This window comes from Neofelis nebulosa, chromosome 9 (assembly GCF_028018385.1).
Source record: "Neofelis nebulosa isolate mNeoNeb1 chromosome 9, mNeoNeb1.pri, whole genome shotgun sequence".
Taxonomy (NCBI): Eukaryota; Metazoa; Chordata; class Mammalia; order Carnivora; family Felidae; genus Neofelis; species Neofelis nebulosa.
In genome coordinates, this window is record NC_080790.1 from 139714483 (window position 1) to 139729924 (window position 15442).

The 15442-nt window shown below is 55.4% G+C and overlaps 1 protein-coding gene across 4 annotated transcripts in view; it reads left to right on the forward strand.

The window, feature by feature from the left end:
- Positions 1–15442, forward strand: part of CDH4 (cadherin 4) — a 540313-nt gene that overhangs the window by 406514 nt on the left and 118357 nt on the right. For all 4 annotated transcript variants that reach the window (XR_009249149.1, XM_058686129.1, XM_058686130.1 and 1 more), the window contains exon 4: positions 3630–3803. Coding sequence is in view for 3 of the 4 variants with exons in the window: in XM_058686129.1 (XP_058542112.1) it covers positions 3630–3803 (174 nt within the window). In the remaining variant the exon portion in view is untranslated. The remainder of the gene's footprint in view (positions 1–3629; positions 3804–15442) is intronic.

Consider the following 15442-nt stretch of genomic DNA (forward strand, 5'->3'; position numbering starts at 1 on the left):
GTTCTGCCTGCTGGCGCCCAAGCCTTGCCGGTGGGGCAGACCTGTGTTCTCCGCACCGTCACTGGGGGAGACATCGGGGGAGCCACAGATGGCCAGCACCCCCTCCCCCCCGGGGCTGTGCTTGTGGCCGGGGCTCCCTGGCATCTCGTGCAAGGCTCCCAAGTCCGGCAGGCTGCCCTCAAGCAGACACGCTTAAGAACAAACACTAACCCTGTCCCTCCTCCCGGGGCAGGTGCCCGGGGACAGGCGAACTATTTAGCTGCGAGCTGAGGAGCCCCCAGACCGGGCTGTGGAACGCATCCGTCACCTGGGGGCTCCTTAACACAGACTGCAGGCAGTTCTCCGGGAACGCTGACTCCTGCCGGGCCTCCGCACACATGACTTGAGGACGGGTAAAGGGGATGTGACCTCCAGGCAACGAGACCCACGAGTGAGGGGTGGCAGTCAGCCAGGGGCTCCGGTCTTGAGGTCTGACTCCCAGGTTCAGATCCTGTCCCTGCCCACTGAGCTGTGTGACCTTCTGAAGTGACCCGGCCTCGGGGCGCCTGGGTGGCGCAGTCGGTTAAGCGTCCGACTTCAGCCAGGTCACGATCTCGCGGTCCGTGAGTTCGAGCCCCGCGTCGGGCTCTGGGCCGATGGCTCGGAGCCTGGAGCCTGTTTCCGATTCTGTGTCTCCCTCTCTCTCTGCCCCTCCCCCGTTCATGCTCTGTCTCTCTCTGTCCCAAAAATAAATTAAAAAAAAAACAAAAAACAAAAAAAAACGTTGAAGTGACCCGGCCTCTCTGAGGCCCCCTCTGTGCCTCCCTAGGAAAGTGGGCTTGAGGACACGTCCTGCTGAGTCAGCGAGGGGAGTTCAGGCAGAGACCGCGGGGGACGCTCACGGCCCACAAGGCGTCAGCTACTCATGTGGGCAGAGAAGGCAGTTGTCTGTGCCCGGGCTGTGAGGGGACCGTGTGTGGCCAGGACCGTTCTGAAAGCGTTTCTGTGGTTCTCTGTGAAGCTCACGGAGGAAAGTAAGGATGCGACCCCATCGCTGTGTCATCCTGAGAGCCGGAAGATGAGTCACAGCAGCCATTGGTTTGACGTGAACAGAAGTCAAGGCCCCCCGGGGACGTGCACACCTTGCGTGGCCCCTCTCCGATGAAGGTGGGGAGTGGTGGACGAAAGGCTTGTGGTTTTAGTTGCCTCAAACGCTCGACTGCAGGAGCTCGGGCCGGGAGTCCGCTGGGGCCTGGGGGGCGTCCCAGAGGGGGTCTCTCCTTCCCCTGTGGCTTGTCCACATGGCATTGCCTGTAGATTCGGGAAGAGTTTACCTTTTCATCAAGTAGGCAGTTTTGTCCACATGTACTTAACTTATTTCTATGCAGTTATTTTGCAAAAAAAAAAAAAAGTGGGCAAGGTCCTGGGTCCTCAGACGGCCGTGCTCAGACCACCCAGGCCCATCTTGCTGGCAGAGGGTGGGACCCGCCGTGGCTAGAGGCGGGTGGACTGTGACCAGGTCCCGTGGGCTGTCCTATTCCAGGTTTGTCTTTGCCTCGTGAGCCGTGATGTACAGCTGGCTCCAAAGCAGAGTCAAACGAGCACCAGCCATGAAAACAGTGCTGGGGCACCTTGAAAAGGAGCAAGGAGGCGGCACACACACAGACACCGTGCGTACTCAAAGCTCCGCACAGACGCCGGGCGCGTGCGTGAGGGTCTGCGGACACCGCGTGTGTATGCGAAGCTCTGCTGTGGCTCCTTTAATTATAGAAAGTCATATATGTTGCAATATTCAGAAATACAGAAAGGTAAAAGGATTAGAGTAAAATTGGGTAAAGCTCACTGGTGAGCAGAGAAAACAAAAGTTTACATTTTGATGTTTCCTTCCGGTCTTCTCTGTGTCCTTACACACACACACACACACACACACACACACACACACACAAATAGGGACTTGTGCTATGTGTATACTCTGTTGCCATTCTCCACTTACATTATTTGATGGACATTCGTCATGTCCCTGTCTCCAAAGGGTAGCTTTTAATGACTCTGTAATATCCCAAGATACAAACATAGCATTCTGCATTTTAACTACAATTTAGGGGCGCCTGGGGGGCTCAGTCGGTTAAGCATCCAACTTCGGATCAGCTCATGATCTCACGGTACGTGGGTTCGAGCCCCGCGCCGGGCTCTGTGCTGACAGCTCAGGGCCTGGAGCCTGCTTCGGATTCTCTCTCCCTCTCTCTCTGCCCCTCCCCCACACACGCTCTGTCTCTGTCTCTCTCTTTCTCTCTCAAAAATAAATACACATTACAAAAATTTTTTTGGCTATTAATTGCAGCTATCAGATCTCCACAGGTTTTTTCCGATTATTTTCATTACTTGATGTATACATAATATCCATAATATTATTACAAAAACATCTGCAGTGAACATTTTATATGGAGACGTTTGTTTGCAAGTAGTGTTTTGGGGACAAATTTCCAGCTGTGGAGCTACTGGGGGTTTTTTTCCTAATTTTTTTTAATTGATGTACAGCTGACAGCAAGGAGCATTTTTGAGGCTGTGGTTGGACTGGCACAAAGCAGCAGAAGGCTGTGGTTATTCCCCAGCAGCATCCGGTCAGGGCTCAGCCACCATCCAGTCCCAGTGGCTGCCCCATAGGCAGGGGCTCTGATGGCTTTAGTTGCCATAGCAACCCTCTGAAATCAGTGTTGTTATTGCCAGCCCCGTTTTATAAAAGCAGCTGGAGTTTGGAGGGACAGAGCGACTCGCCCAGAGTCAGTGGACCTTAGGATGCACATCGACACGAGACACCGGGTCTGCCTAACGCCGGCTCCTACACCCTCAAACATCGCTTGAGCCGACTAACACGGCACAGTGCACAGGACTGAAGATCCATTCATTTAATCTTGTCAGTTTGACAGGTGAAGAGAGTATGTCACTTCAGTTTGCATTCATTTGATTAACGGAAGATGTGAACATTTTTAATAAGCTTACTGATTTTTTATTTTGCCATGACTTTCTATTCATGTCCTTTCCTGTTACCAAAAAGATTTAAATTTTTTATTGATTTGTAGGAACTCTTTATATAGTGAGACTCTCCATCCTTTGACAGATTTGTTGTAAATCATGTTTACCGGGGTTATCAACTGTGTTTAGGGGGTGTTTTCATAAACAAGAACTTTAAATTAAACTGTGTTTTCCAGGACGCCTGGGTGGCTCAGTCAGGTAAGCGTCCAACTTCACTCAGGTCACTATCTCACGGTTTGTGAATTGGAGCCCCATGCTGGGCTCTGTGCTGACAGCTCGGAGCCTGGAGCCTGCTTCCGACTCTGGGTCTCCCTCTCTCTCTGCCCTTTCCCTGGTCCAACTCTGTCTCTCTCTCTCTCTCAAAAATGAATACACATTAAATAATATTAAAAAAATAAAAATAAATAAATAAACTGTGTTTTCCCTTGTGATTTTTTCCCCATTCTTCCGTTGCTTGATTTTTTCCCCCTAACACTTAGCCACTTTCCCAAGCATCATCCAGTCTCTCTGTGTTGATCTAGGACAGAACAGATTCTCTGAACAGATGCCTTTTCCTCTGCGCAGAACTTAACCAGACTTCTTTGACTCTTCTCTCCCCCCTCCAACTAATGCTGCAGAAAGGGAAGCCGAGTGCCGGTCTGGACGCCTCTCAGCCTCCGAATGACACGCTGTTGCCGTGGCCCCAGCACCAGAATGCCAACGGGCTGAGGAGACAGAAACGAGACTGGGTCATCCCACCCATCAACGTGCCGGAAAATTCCCGAGGGCCCTTCCCACAGCAGCTGGTGCGGGTAAGTGGAGACCCCTCCTGCTGGCTGGGGAGGGTCTTAGCTCAGTGCGTCCTCTCCTCCGGGATCTTGCAGCTGAGTCTGGCGGGCTTGTCCTGGAGCGGGAGCACGGGACGGTCTGCACTCGGTGTCCAAGGTCAAGATGGTAATGAGACTGCAGGAGACAGAGATCAGAAGGGCAGCCTCGTCCTCCAGGGAAGGGGCGTCCGGCCGGACTTGGGTCGGCTCGCCTGTGCTGATGGAAGGGGGCAGGGTGGCGACTTGGGCATGCCCTTTGTCCTCTGACACCGTTCTTTGCTCACACTCTTTTCCAATGACTACTAAGACACTGGACGGGGGAAAGACGGCGTGTCTGTGCTGGGGATGACGGTGGCGGTGGGAAGTTCCGGAACTTGGGACGGAGACTGTGACCCCAAATTCGGGGCTTTTGCATCCCTAGTGGGGGGTGGGGCTCCTGCACTGCACGAGCTCCCGGCCCCCTCCCCAAAGGTGCTTTCCCTGGGAGAAGGGAAGAATCGGTTCTACAGATCTGTGTTTCAAAATCAAGGCCATCAACTAGCACTTCCTCCTTCCCTTTGGAGAAAATTGCAACCCAGTGTGGCCAATACTTTGGTAAAACGACGGCGAGGATCCCGTTTAGCGCCCCATCGTTGGGGAGTGCCTGACCCCACTGGACGGGGTGTTGCCACGGGTGGCCTTCCTTCCGGGGGCTGCTGAGCCTGTCCTGTCTCCGCTGCACCCACGCAGGGAGCTGGGCTGTGCGTTTCAAATGCAGACACGGAGCAGAGCAAGGCAGCGGGCCCCGCAGCCGATGCCCCTCCACACACGCCACGGCCGCGGTGCCCCGGCCACAGAACCTTGTTCACCCCCAAGCACCAAGCCCCTAAAACCCTTGGAATTTCCTGCCCCTTGAAAGCGCTGGAGTTGTCTTTTGTTATGTTAATGGTGACTTTTGGAGAGTCCCCTAAGGACTGGGGACTGATTGCCGGTTGCCAGGGGAACCGACTCCTAGAGGGGAGACCTTACTTTCAGCCCTGCCCCCCAAAAAGCCTGGGACGGGGAGGGGCTGGAGGTCAAGTCTGTTGCCAGCGGCCAGTGACTTAATCAACCAAGTCTGTAATGCAGCTTCCATAAAAACCCCGAGGGACAGGGTGTGGAGAGCCTCCTGTTGGTGGCCTGGGGAGGGGCAGGGAGCCTGGCACGTCCGCATCTTACCCTTCGGGGGTTCCTGAGTTACACTCGTTACGACAATCTAGCGAGTAGACTTGCTCTGGGCTACGAGGGGGGGTCGTGGCAGGCCCTCTGGGTGGGAGCCGCGATGCGGGACTGAGCCCCTCCCGTGGGACAGACACCTGCTGTTTTCGCAGCCCGCGTCAGAATGAACTGTGTCTCTTAAACTGCAGACGCCCAGCCGGTGTCACAGGATTGCTTGGTGGGGGAGCCCCCCACCCTCGGGGGTCAGAAGTGTGGCCTGTGTTGCAGGCGCGTGAGGGCGCAGGAGGGACGCGGGACAGTCTCTCCACTCGTGGGGAGAAGCCACCCTCTGACCTCAGTTCCCCCTCCCCCGTGAGACGGGGAGCTCGTGCTTTCCAGAGCCCCTCCTGCCCTTGAGTGTCCTGACCGTTGGGAGGTCCCTGTGATGCAGGCACAGACTTGAGCGAAACACTCAAGACGTGAACCCCAACCTGGGGGTAGAGTCCCAGGACCCCGTGTTCAAGGTCAGTGTGCCAACCCCCGGCCACCGACAGAATGAGGGTGCTGATGACTTAGCTCTGTGGCCCCCACGTGCGTGCGCCCCCTCCGCCCCCTCCGCCCCCTCCGCCCTCTCCGCCCTCGGGGACCCGTACCTGACTAGCACTCGTCATCTGCCTACCTAGTGTTTCTTGTCAGGGATTCATGTCTAATGTAAATTCGGCTAAGAGGAGACTTTATCTGCGGTCACAGTTGGAAAGCTGGCATTGTTGGCTGCGAGGAAGGCTGACCGCGAGACTCGCAGAAGGCAGAGAAGACACAGCTGTTGGTGTCTGGCTGTGTAACCGTCACCCTCAGAGCCCGAAGGCTGCCTGGGACTCGTTTCGAAGGGAGGCGAAGAGCAAATACCAGCCTTCCGAAGAGGCTATAGTACCAGCAGCTCCCTCCTGAACGGCATCAGGATGCAAAGCCAAGAGGAAGGGGAGCCAGCTTGCCGTCGTGTGGTTCAGTCTTACTTGGGGCCTCGTGCTTTGCAACCGCTCAAAACTCCGCTGAGTCGGAAGCCGTTGCTGTGACTCAGGGGTCGCCAGACTTTTTCTGTAAAGGCCAGATAGTAGCCATTTTAAGCAGCCAACCAGGTTCGGGTTCAAATACTCAACTCTTTGCGGTACGAAGGCTGCTGTAGGCAACGCGTAAACTATCCCCGTGTCTGTCTTCCAATGAAACCTTATTTACAGAAACAGGCACTGGGCCAGATGTAGCCCAGTTTGCCAAGCGCACATCCAGCTTACCTCCCAGCATCTGGGAAGCACCCTGGCCCACCTCCCCGGCACTTGGCGGGAACATTGTAGTGAGTGCGCGACCTTGTGATGGGTACCGAGGGCGCTGGTCCGCTCACGCACCGCAGGTGCACGCGTGGTGTTGTGCGTGCATCCTGGCACTTCTGGAATGTTCTGCTGTCCTGGCTTTCAGAGTTTCTCAGGTTAGTGGTCCTAGTGGGGACACACGAATCTTTCCTCCTCCGCGCCCATCCGTACACAGGCTGTGAAAGGTACCGTAGGCGGAGCCCCCGACCCGCGAGGACTCCCGGGGCCTGTCCCCTCCTGGATGATGGAGAAGAAGACACTTCTGTACTTTCTACCCGAGGGACCCGCCGTGGTCTCGGGGGCCAGTCAGTCGTAGCTGGAGGCAAGAATAGCCAAGTCTCCCCCGCCGGCCGAGCCTTCGGCTCCCACACGGCCCGTGGGTGCATTGATGGGGGCGGGGGGTGGTCACAAGGACATCCGTGTGCTCTGATGGGGGCCGTGCCGCCTTCCAACTGCACAGCTACAGAGCTGGCTTCGCAGAGCCCCTGCGGACGCAGCATCCCGAGGACCCCCTTGCCGCTGACACGTCTAACCTGGACCTCGAGGAAGGAAACGGGAACGGGGCCTCAGGTGTCCGCCGAGGAAAGCAGGGAACCGGTGCCACCAGCTCAACCTCGCTGTCCCCTGGCCCGCCCCGTGGCTGTGCTTTTGAACAAGTTTGTCCTCCGCTCCGCGGACACCCTGGCGTGTCCAGCAGCCCCCGTAGGGAGGGCCGCCTCCGTGCTGGGCGCGGCCACTCCAAAACAGGCCACGAGCTGAAGGATAGGGTGTGGGTTAGTGTTAGCTGACTGCTATCAAGGGCATTCCCGGAATTTCAGAACTGAAAACAAGACGGGTTATTTCCTGCTCCTGTGAAGGTGGTTTGGGGGAGGGGGGCTCTGTACCACGGTCACTCGGGGCCCCAGAATGAGGGCTGCAGGACTGGCTAGGCCTGGCCGTGGCATGCACTGATTTTGCCCGAGGTCCACTGGCCGAAACCAGGTGTGTGGCCGTACCTTACCGCAAGGGACACGGAGAAACGTGGGCCAGCCGTGCAGGGAGGGAAGGGGATGTGTGTCTCTGCCCCTGGAAGGCTCCCCTGTGAGAGCGTGTGTGTCCTTTCGTCTGTGACGGCTCCCCTGTGCCAGGGAGACGGGACGAGGGGTGGCCTGACGAGAGGTCAGACCTGACCCTCCAAGCCTGGTCTTCGCCCCACGGCCCCCTTTGCCTTCTCCACAGCACTTAGCACCACGTGACTTCATGATCGCTACTGACGCATCCGAGCACAGGCCTCCCGCGCCTCTGCTGTTGTAAACAGCAGGCATTACGTTCATTGAGTGAGTGATGGAAGCAAAGCCCAGTGGGGGGCGCTGCCTGGGCGCCCAGCGGCTCACACACCGTGGAGGCCGGGGCACCAGGGTCCCGGCAGAGATCTCGGCCCCTCCTGGTGGGCCTTCAGAGTTTCTTGCCCGATGGTGGAGTACTTTCCGTGGAACGGAATCCCAAGCCGAGCTGGGATCTTATGGGGAGATGCACCCTCAGCAGATGGAAAACAGAATCTCCTTACAGTTTCTGTAAGAGATTTGTCTTTCCCAAGTGCACGCCCAGTGATCATGTCAAACTCGGGGCAGAAGCACGCACACACGTGTGCACCCGTGCCATCGCACGTGATAGCCCACGCGTACGACCCCCACACTCTCATGTGCTCACTTCCTGCCTCCCTCCTCCTCTCGCTCCCTCCCTTCCCCCCCGTTCAGCTCTTACCTAGCCCAGGCAGGGGTTTGGGGAGGCTTCCTGCCCCCCTCTCTGTCTGCAGGACGTTGATGAGTTTCCTGTCCCTGTTTTGGGGGAAGTTGCTCCAGAAAGAAGCCCGAGTCCCAGCAAATGTGAATACAGCTTGATGGGGCCGGGAAGCCAAGCGAGGAGCACTTTGAGGTTCAGCTGGGATCAGCTGCAGTTGTGTGCTCATTAAGGCATTTCATTCTGATAAAATATGCTAAATGAAAAACTGGGCAGGAGAGAAGCAGGCAGAACGTTCTTCCCCAAAAGCCTCTGTTAATTACAGGCTTTTTCCTTGGAAGGACTAGCATTAGTTCTGCGATGCAGGGAGAATGAATAAGCGACTTGGGTGGAGGAGAACCCTGAAAAGGGAAGGCTGGCCACGATGGGCTGGGCCGCCAGGAGCGGGGAGTGTCTGCGGCACAGTATGGAAGCGCTCCTGCGGGCGTGCCCACCGGAATTAGGCCACCGTCTAAATTTAAGTGGGGAGGGGAGAGCAGCCACATAACAGAGGCAGCACTCGGAAGCTCCGGGCTGTCCCTGCTTCAGAGCCGAGGGGGGGGGACACTCGCAGGCGGGCTGATCCCCTGGGAAGCCGGAGACCCTGTGTTCTGGGAAGGGGCAGGAGGGGATTTTCCCTGCTCCTGAATCCCGGCTCTGGAAGGGACGGTTTGGGGCCAGCTGAGGTGCCCAGCACCGTGCAGGCACCAGATTCAGAGGGAGAGGACTAGAGCGCTTTCCAGCTCCGAGGGCCTGCGGGCAGGCCGCCTGCTGCCCGTCATTCAGAATTTGGTCCCTTCGCTACCGCGGTTGGGATTCCTTCATGTGTACCTTCGTGGAGGGTTCTGAAAAGCCACTTGCTTTTCTAGCATGTGTGTTAGGTTTGACTTCTGGCAAGATTCGGAATGAGGATAAAATCAGACTTCTAAGAAGTCTAATAAAAATTCAGAACTTGTTAACTTGAGAGGTTGTCCGGGGCAACTGTAGGAACCCGCTCAAGATGATGAGGAAGAAGGCTGTGCTACCGGGAGACGGGCCCTTCAATTTCAGAAGTCGGTATTTTAACAGACAGCAGCTCGTGCAAACCTGTCCTCGGAGCAAGGCCTGGAAAGGAGATCGTCACATAATCGCTTAGCACAAAGGGTAGCCACGTGGCGAAGATGAGAGATGAGCGGGAGGCCGTTTCTAGAGCAGGGAGCTCACGAGAGCACGGCCGCAGGGGGCTCAGAAGGACTGCCAGAATCCGCTTCCCACCTACCAGCCCAAGAGAGCTGAGAAGACCGGACCGGTTTGAATTTTCCAGGATAAGTTTGGCTCCCGTTCTGTGCACAGGTGCCACATTGCTTCATATCCAACCACAAACATTTGCTGACCTGTGTGGATGCAGATGGGTGGGGTCTCTGCGGAGCTCAGTGAGCCATGTGTCCTGGGCCGGGGTCGGCACTGTGAACGTGTGAGACGGGGACACGGAGAGTCACCCCGTATCTGACCCAGGGTAGACCCTCCATAAATGTTGATCAGACGCACGAATGCATTTGACGGGACCGGCTGAGGTCTGACTCCGTGTTATCCTGCGAAACGTCCGCTGGGTAACCTTGTGGTGTGGTCATCACTGCGTTCGCCTAGGAACCTAGTTTCTGGCTCTTGGAAGGCATCCGTTCATGTGTGAATGACCGAGCGATCATTATTCACCATCTCACGAAAGTCAGGTGGCCCTTTAAAACGTGGCATGTGTGTGTTTACCCCCTTCTTCTGTTCCCTCAGTCTCCAAGACAGGGTCTCACTCCTTAGCATGTCTCACAGGACCTCATGGTCTGACTCTGCTCCTTGGAACACCCAACTACAGCCACGCTGGGCTACGTGCAGGTTGGTCACACCCTTGGTTACCTGGACTCCTGCGTACGAGCCCTTCCCTCAGCCTGGAGGGCTTTCTCACTGTACCTGACACTCCCCAGCCTGGCCCCTCCCTGCCTCCTCTGAGAATACCCCGCTTCCCAGGACCGGCACAGGCCCTCCCACAGGGGGCATGGCAGCCCCATTGCCTGCCACCGTGGCAGAGTTTTTGACACTGTTTTGTCATGATTATTGATCTGTCTTTCCCACTAGACATAAAGGTCCTTGAGGGACAGTCCGCCTGTCAAGCACAACCTTGGGGACAAAGCAGGTGTCGTTAAGTACTTATCAAATGAGTGAATGACACAGCTGTTGTGCCCATCTCTACTGGTTAGCCTTTCATGATCATTTTGAAGACTGTTAGGTTTAATATACAATCCTTGAAAGTAATTACTTCGGAAGTTCCGCTTCTGGTGATGGTAAAGTAGCGTATGTCAGACTAACACTTCTGAAATAACAATTATAAACTCGGCAAAAAAAAGTCTGCAACTATTTGAAGTTGCTGGACAGTGGTCAGTAGGCGACAGGAACTGAAAGGAGGAAATAGCACTGGGCGAGATCTTATTTTTGTGACTTTCCCTCTGAGATCACTTCTCATCCTGCCATCAACAGGCAGCTAGCTCTCACACAGAAAACCAATCTCGCTGGTCAGAGGGGTCGGAAGATGGGGTTTCGAACTGACAAAGCAGCAGAATGTGAGGGGATCAATCCTGTAAGACGTGTAGCCACAGATGGAGACTCTCACATCTGCTTATAACTTCTGCCTAGCCAGGGAGCTGTGCGTGTGGGAGGGAGACTCCAAAGAACCCAGCAAAAAGCAACAGCAAGAAGATTGAAAGAACTGAGCGGAAGTTTCAACTGCTGTCTCCTGCAAGGGAAACAGATTTAGATTTAGGTCCAGCCAAGTTAACTCCCTGCCTTAACAGAAATGAACACCCTTCAGAGAAAGATAACAGAACCAGTCTGTATAATGTATCATTGACAATGACCAATACGCAAACAAAAATTACTAGACATATCCCCAGGAAATAGAAAGAAAAGAGAGAAAGAAGACAAAATGTAACCCATAATTAAGAGGGAAAAACTGCCCACAGAATCTAACTCTGGGATTACTATGTTAAAATTACCAACAAGACTTTTGAAATATCTTGTACAGATACGTTCAAGGACTCAAAGGAAAACACAGTCAGGACGAATGAATACATGTGGAACCATAGCAAAAAAAAATGAAAACTAAAAACAGAACCAAATCGAAGTGGTAAAACTGAAAAGTACAATATCTCTAATAAAAACTTGCTGGATGGGCTTCCAAGTGGATTGTAGATGGCAGAAGGGTCACTACATTTAAAGATACACCAGGGGGTCTTGGCTGGCTCAGTCGGTTGAGCATCCAACTTCGGCTCAGGTCGTGATCTCGCAGTTTGTGAGTTTAAGGCCCACATGTGGCCTTCTGCTGTCACCACGTGGAGCCCGCTTCAGATCCTCTGTCCCTGTCTCACTATGCCCCTCCCCACTCGCAGTCTCTCTCTTTCTCAAAAATAAATAAAACATTTTAAATAATTAAATAATTAAAGATAGATCAGTAAAAATCACCTAATCTGAAGAATGGTAGAAAACTGAAACACAGAATTTCAGCTGGATAAGAGAAGCAAACTTACAGATCCAAGAAATCTATTGAACCACAAGTAGGATAAATACAGAGAAAGCCCAATCTTGATCATAGTCAAACTGATGAAATTCAAAAACTCGAGAGAAATCTTGAAAGCAGAAGAAGAGACACAGTCTGTCAGAGGGCAGGGGCAGCGAAGGTTGGCTTCTCTTTCGGAGGCCACTGGGCAATGGGAGGCCATTTTCAAGATGCTGAATGAAGAAAACTATCAACCAAGAATTCTGTATCCAGAAAAAAAAAAAAATGCCCTTCAAAGTTAAAGGTGGAATAAAGACATTTCTGATAAGCAAACTGAGGGAATTCATTACCAGCAGACCCACAAGAAGTGGTAAAGAATGGTCTTTAGGCTGAAAAGAAAGGACAAGGCTGGAAATTTTGTAGATCTGCAGGACGGGATGGGGAGAACAGGAAAAGATACACTTGGGGGATAATATTTTACTGAAAAGACAGCTGACTGTTTAAAGCAAAGGTGTGGTGCTGTATTGTGGGTTTATAATTCGTAAGAGCGAAAGAGACAGTGGCGTCCACTGCTTTGTCCCCGGAAGGGAAGGAGCCGTTGACCAAAGAAGTGACTCCAGGGGAGTTCTTAATGACCTGGAGTGACGTTCTCCTGGAAACTCTGTGACTCCTCCCGCCGTGAGTCCTGGTAGACTCACGTGGGGGGGGCTCAGGACCCCGTGGGGGGGCTCAGGCCCTGCCCCCCGCCCAGCCCGGGTTCCAACAGCACGGCCCCAACACAAACACACCACTCGAGACCCTTCCGCAGCCGCCGTCCAGCCTCCCTGTAATTACACATCGTGTGGAGACCTGAAGGGAATTCACACTGTCCTTGCTAAAGCCCGAGGGACGTGAAGAAAGCAGCCGTTCACCGACTCGGCGGCCTTGGGTTCTGTGATTTAATCAATCGCGCGACAGAACCGTGCAGATCCTTTGTGTCTCCCGTTCCCTCGTCGGAGCAGAAAACGTTCCCTTTCTTGAATTGCTTTAATGGCTATATTTATGCAGCTGGAAGATCTTGACGAAACGAAAGTAGACTCAAATCACTGCAGATGCTCCGATAATTTATTGGGGAATATTTAATTAGAATATATTAATATTTTAGACTTCCACCATTAATTTAATATTCAGAGATTTGATTTAGTCATTGAATTGCTGTAGCGCCTTGTGCGGGTGGCTGTTTAGGGCAGGCGCTCTGAGCACCTGCCACAAATGGATAGTCACAGCGGGGCTCCCGCCGAGTAGGACTTTTGCCATGGCCACCAGGCTCGAGTCTGCAGACCAGACATCATCTGCAAGTGTGGGCACGAGCTGGGAGTTCCGTTGGGCCTCACCGTGGAGGCCAAAGAGGAGGTCGGGCCGATCAGGGCTCAGAATATTCTGGAACTCAAGGAGCAGTGTCCGGCAGTGGTGGGAGGAGGTGGCTGGGCAGGTGAGGGCTGCATCCCACCTGGCTGGCGGGTCTGGTTCACTGTTCCTGTTCTCACTTACCTCCAAGACAATTTAGTTGTTACCAGGGAAACTCCCCTGTCCCCTCTGGCTGCCCTGGGGCTACCGTAGGGTGGGGCTGGTCCTCTGACAAGTGCCAAGAGGGGGTCGAGTCCTCAGAGTATATTGGGGTAAGGCTGCTGGCGGCCCTCTCCTGGAAAAGGGTGTCCTTCATTCTGGTGTGAAATGGTGACACTAGGTCGTGGGGAAGGTTATCTGTTCATCCATCACACGCTCATTAAGCTTTTACGTACAACCTGAACGCCCGTTCTGCGCTGTTCAGGTGTAGACGGTACAGAGAATGGATGAGACAGAGTCCAGCCACCCTGGAGTTTATGTTCAGGGGAGAGAGATAAGTAAACCAACTATTAGGGGCCAGAGGGTGTGGGGCACAGTAGCAGAAGAACCATGGTGCTGCAGAAGGGAAGAGATTTGAGCAGGGGGAACAGCAAAGTCTTAGAGGAAGAGCCAGGAGGTCAGAGTGGCTGAACGGAGACAGCCAGAGAGAGGGGGAGGGTGAGCAGCCAGCTTGGAGAACCAGAGGTCCAAGTCCTGAGTGGGGCATGTGACTGTGGGGGGGACTTGTCTTACTCTGAGACCCAAGGGGTGATGGGACGAGGCTTAGATTGGCCAAGACCCCTCCGGCTGCCGCTCAGGGACCAGGCAGAGTGGCAGCTGCCGAAGGAGACTGCCTGGTGAGGGGGCCCCTGCAACGGCCAGCACCGAAGGGCGTTGTTCCACTGCCCTTGCTTGGCACGGTAACGGAGTTGAAAACCTCGACAAAACCTCTTTGTTACGTTTCCATCTCAGTGAAATTCAAGATTTGGGATCTGCTGCTGCTGTGGGACTGGCGAGACCCTTGGGCTCTCCCCGATCTGAGCCTGGGCTTGAAGCGAAGGAGGCCACCCCTGTGTGACTCTCCACCCCCCGCCCATCCCTCCCTGAGATCCCAGAGCAGCGGAGGGTGCCCCCGGCCTGGCCCACGGTGGGTGGACCAGCAGCCAGAACCCGGTCACCTTGCAGATGCGTGTAGTGTGATGTAAGCGGAGTTCTGCGGAAACGTGAATTCGTCCCCAGCATTTACGCCGTGGAACGTAGGGCTTCCGTTCCCTAGAGAAAAACCACATGTGAGAGTATTTCCTTGAACGCTCGGGACAGCCGCCATCCACAAGCCCGTCCTGGGTGCAAACGTCAGCGGGACCGGGAGCCTCTGCCCCTGCTTCACTCACCGACAGTCCCGTGGGGCCCCTGTGAGCATCTGGGTCGCGTCCCCCGGATGGAGCCAGCACATTCCTGGGGAAAGACAGGGCAGGCCCGTGGGCACGGAGCGACATGCAGGTGCGGGCAGGACACAAGTGGGCAGGGGCCCTGGCCAGCCAGCACCTCGGGGTGGATTCCAGCTCTGCTTCCTGCTGGGGTGGGGGGGGGGGAGGGCAGGGATGTGGGCAGGAGCTCCTGGCAGCCGCAGGAGAAACATCCCGCTCTGTGTCTGACCCGGGGCTCCGGGCCACTCCCCCATCCCGGGCAGGCCAGCGCCTGCGAACACCGGGGAGTGACGTCCCCGCCAAGCCACGGATTGGCCCACGTGGCCATGTGGTGAGCCTGGCTCCGGGGTCAGGGCGCGAGGATAGCACACTGGGAAGCGTAAGGGGCTGAGGCTGGCGAGCAGGGGCAAGGCGCCAGTCCTTTAGGTTTGGGGGGGTGACGGGGGCAGGGGTGAGGACGGGGCCTGGCGAGGAGACTGTTCTGGAGGGTCCCACAGGGACCCCTGCTTCTGGGCAGGGCGTGCAAGACAGGCCAGGCTCTTCACGCTGTGCGGTCTGCCCTGCAGGGCAGCTCGGCCAAGGTGGCTCAGGGCCCACCCCGCTGGCTCCCTGAAAGTCACCTTGGGACCGGCGCCTGCGAGGCGTGTCTGCTTCTCGAGTGGCCCTACGTCAGGGGTGATGCGGGGGTGGCAGTGGGGGCCTTGGCCCAGACACTCGTGACCCACAAGGCGTGAGAGCCTCCCTTGGACCTCGGGGTCCACTCGGTGGCCTCAGGGCCGTGGGGCTTTGTGCCCCGGTGCGTGTGGTTGGGAGGCAGGTGCAGAGCACCCTCCAGAAGCCCAAGCCCCCAGGGGTGGGCCTTGCAGGGACGGAGCTGGGACAGCGTAGCACACAGGCTTTGTTTTCAAAGATGGCTGCGTGCTCGGAAGGGAACAGACAGCACAGGAGCACGGCTGCAGGTGAAAACATGGGCCCCGGGTCCTTCTCCCGCGTCCCAGGCGCCACCCAGACATG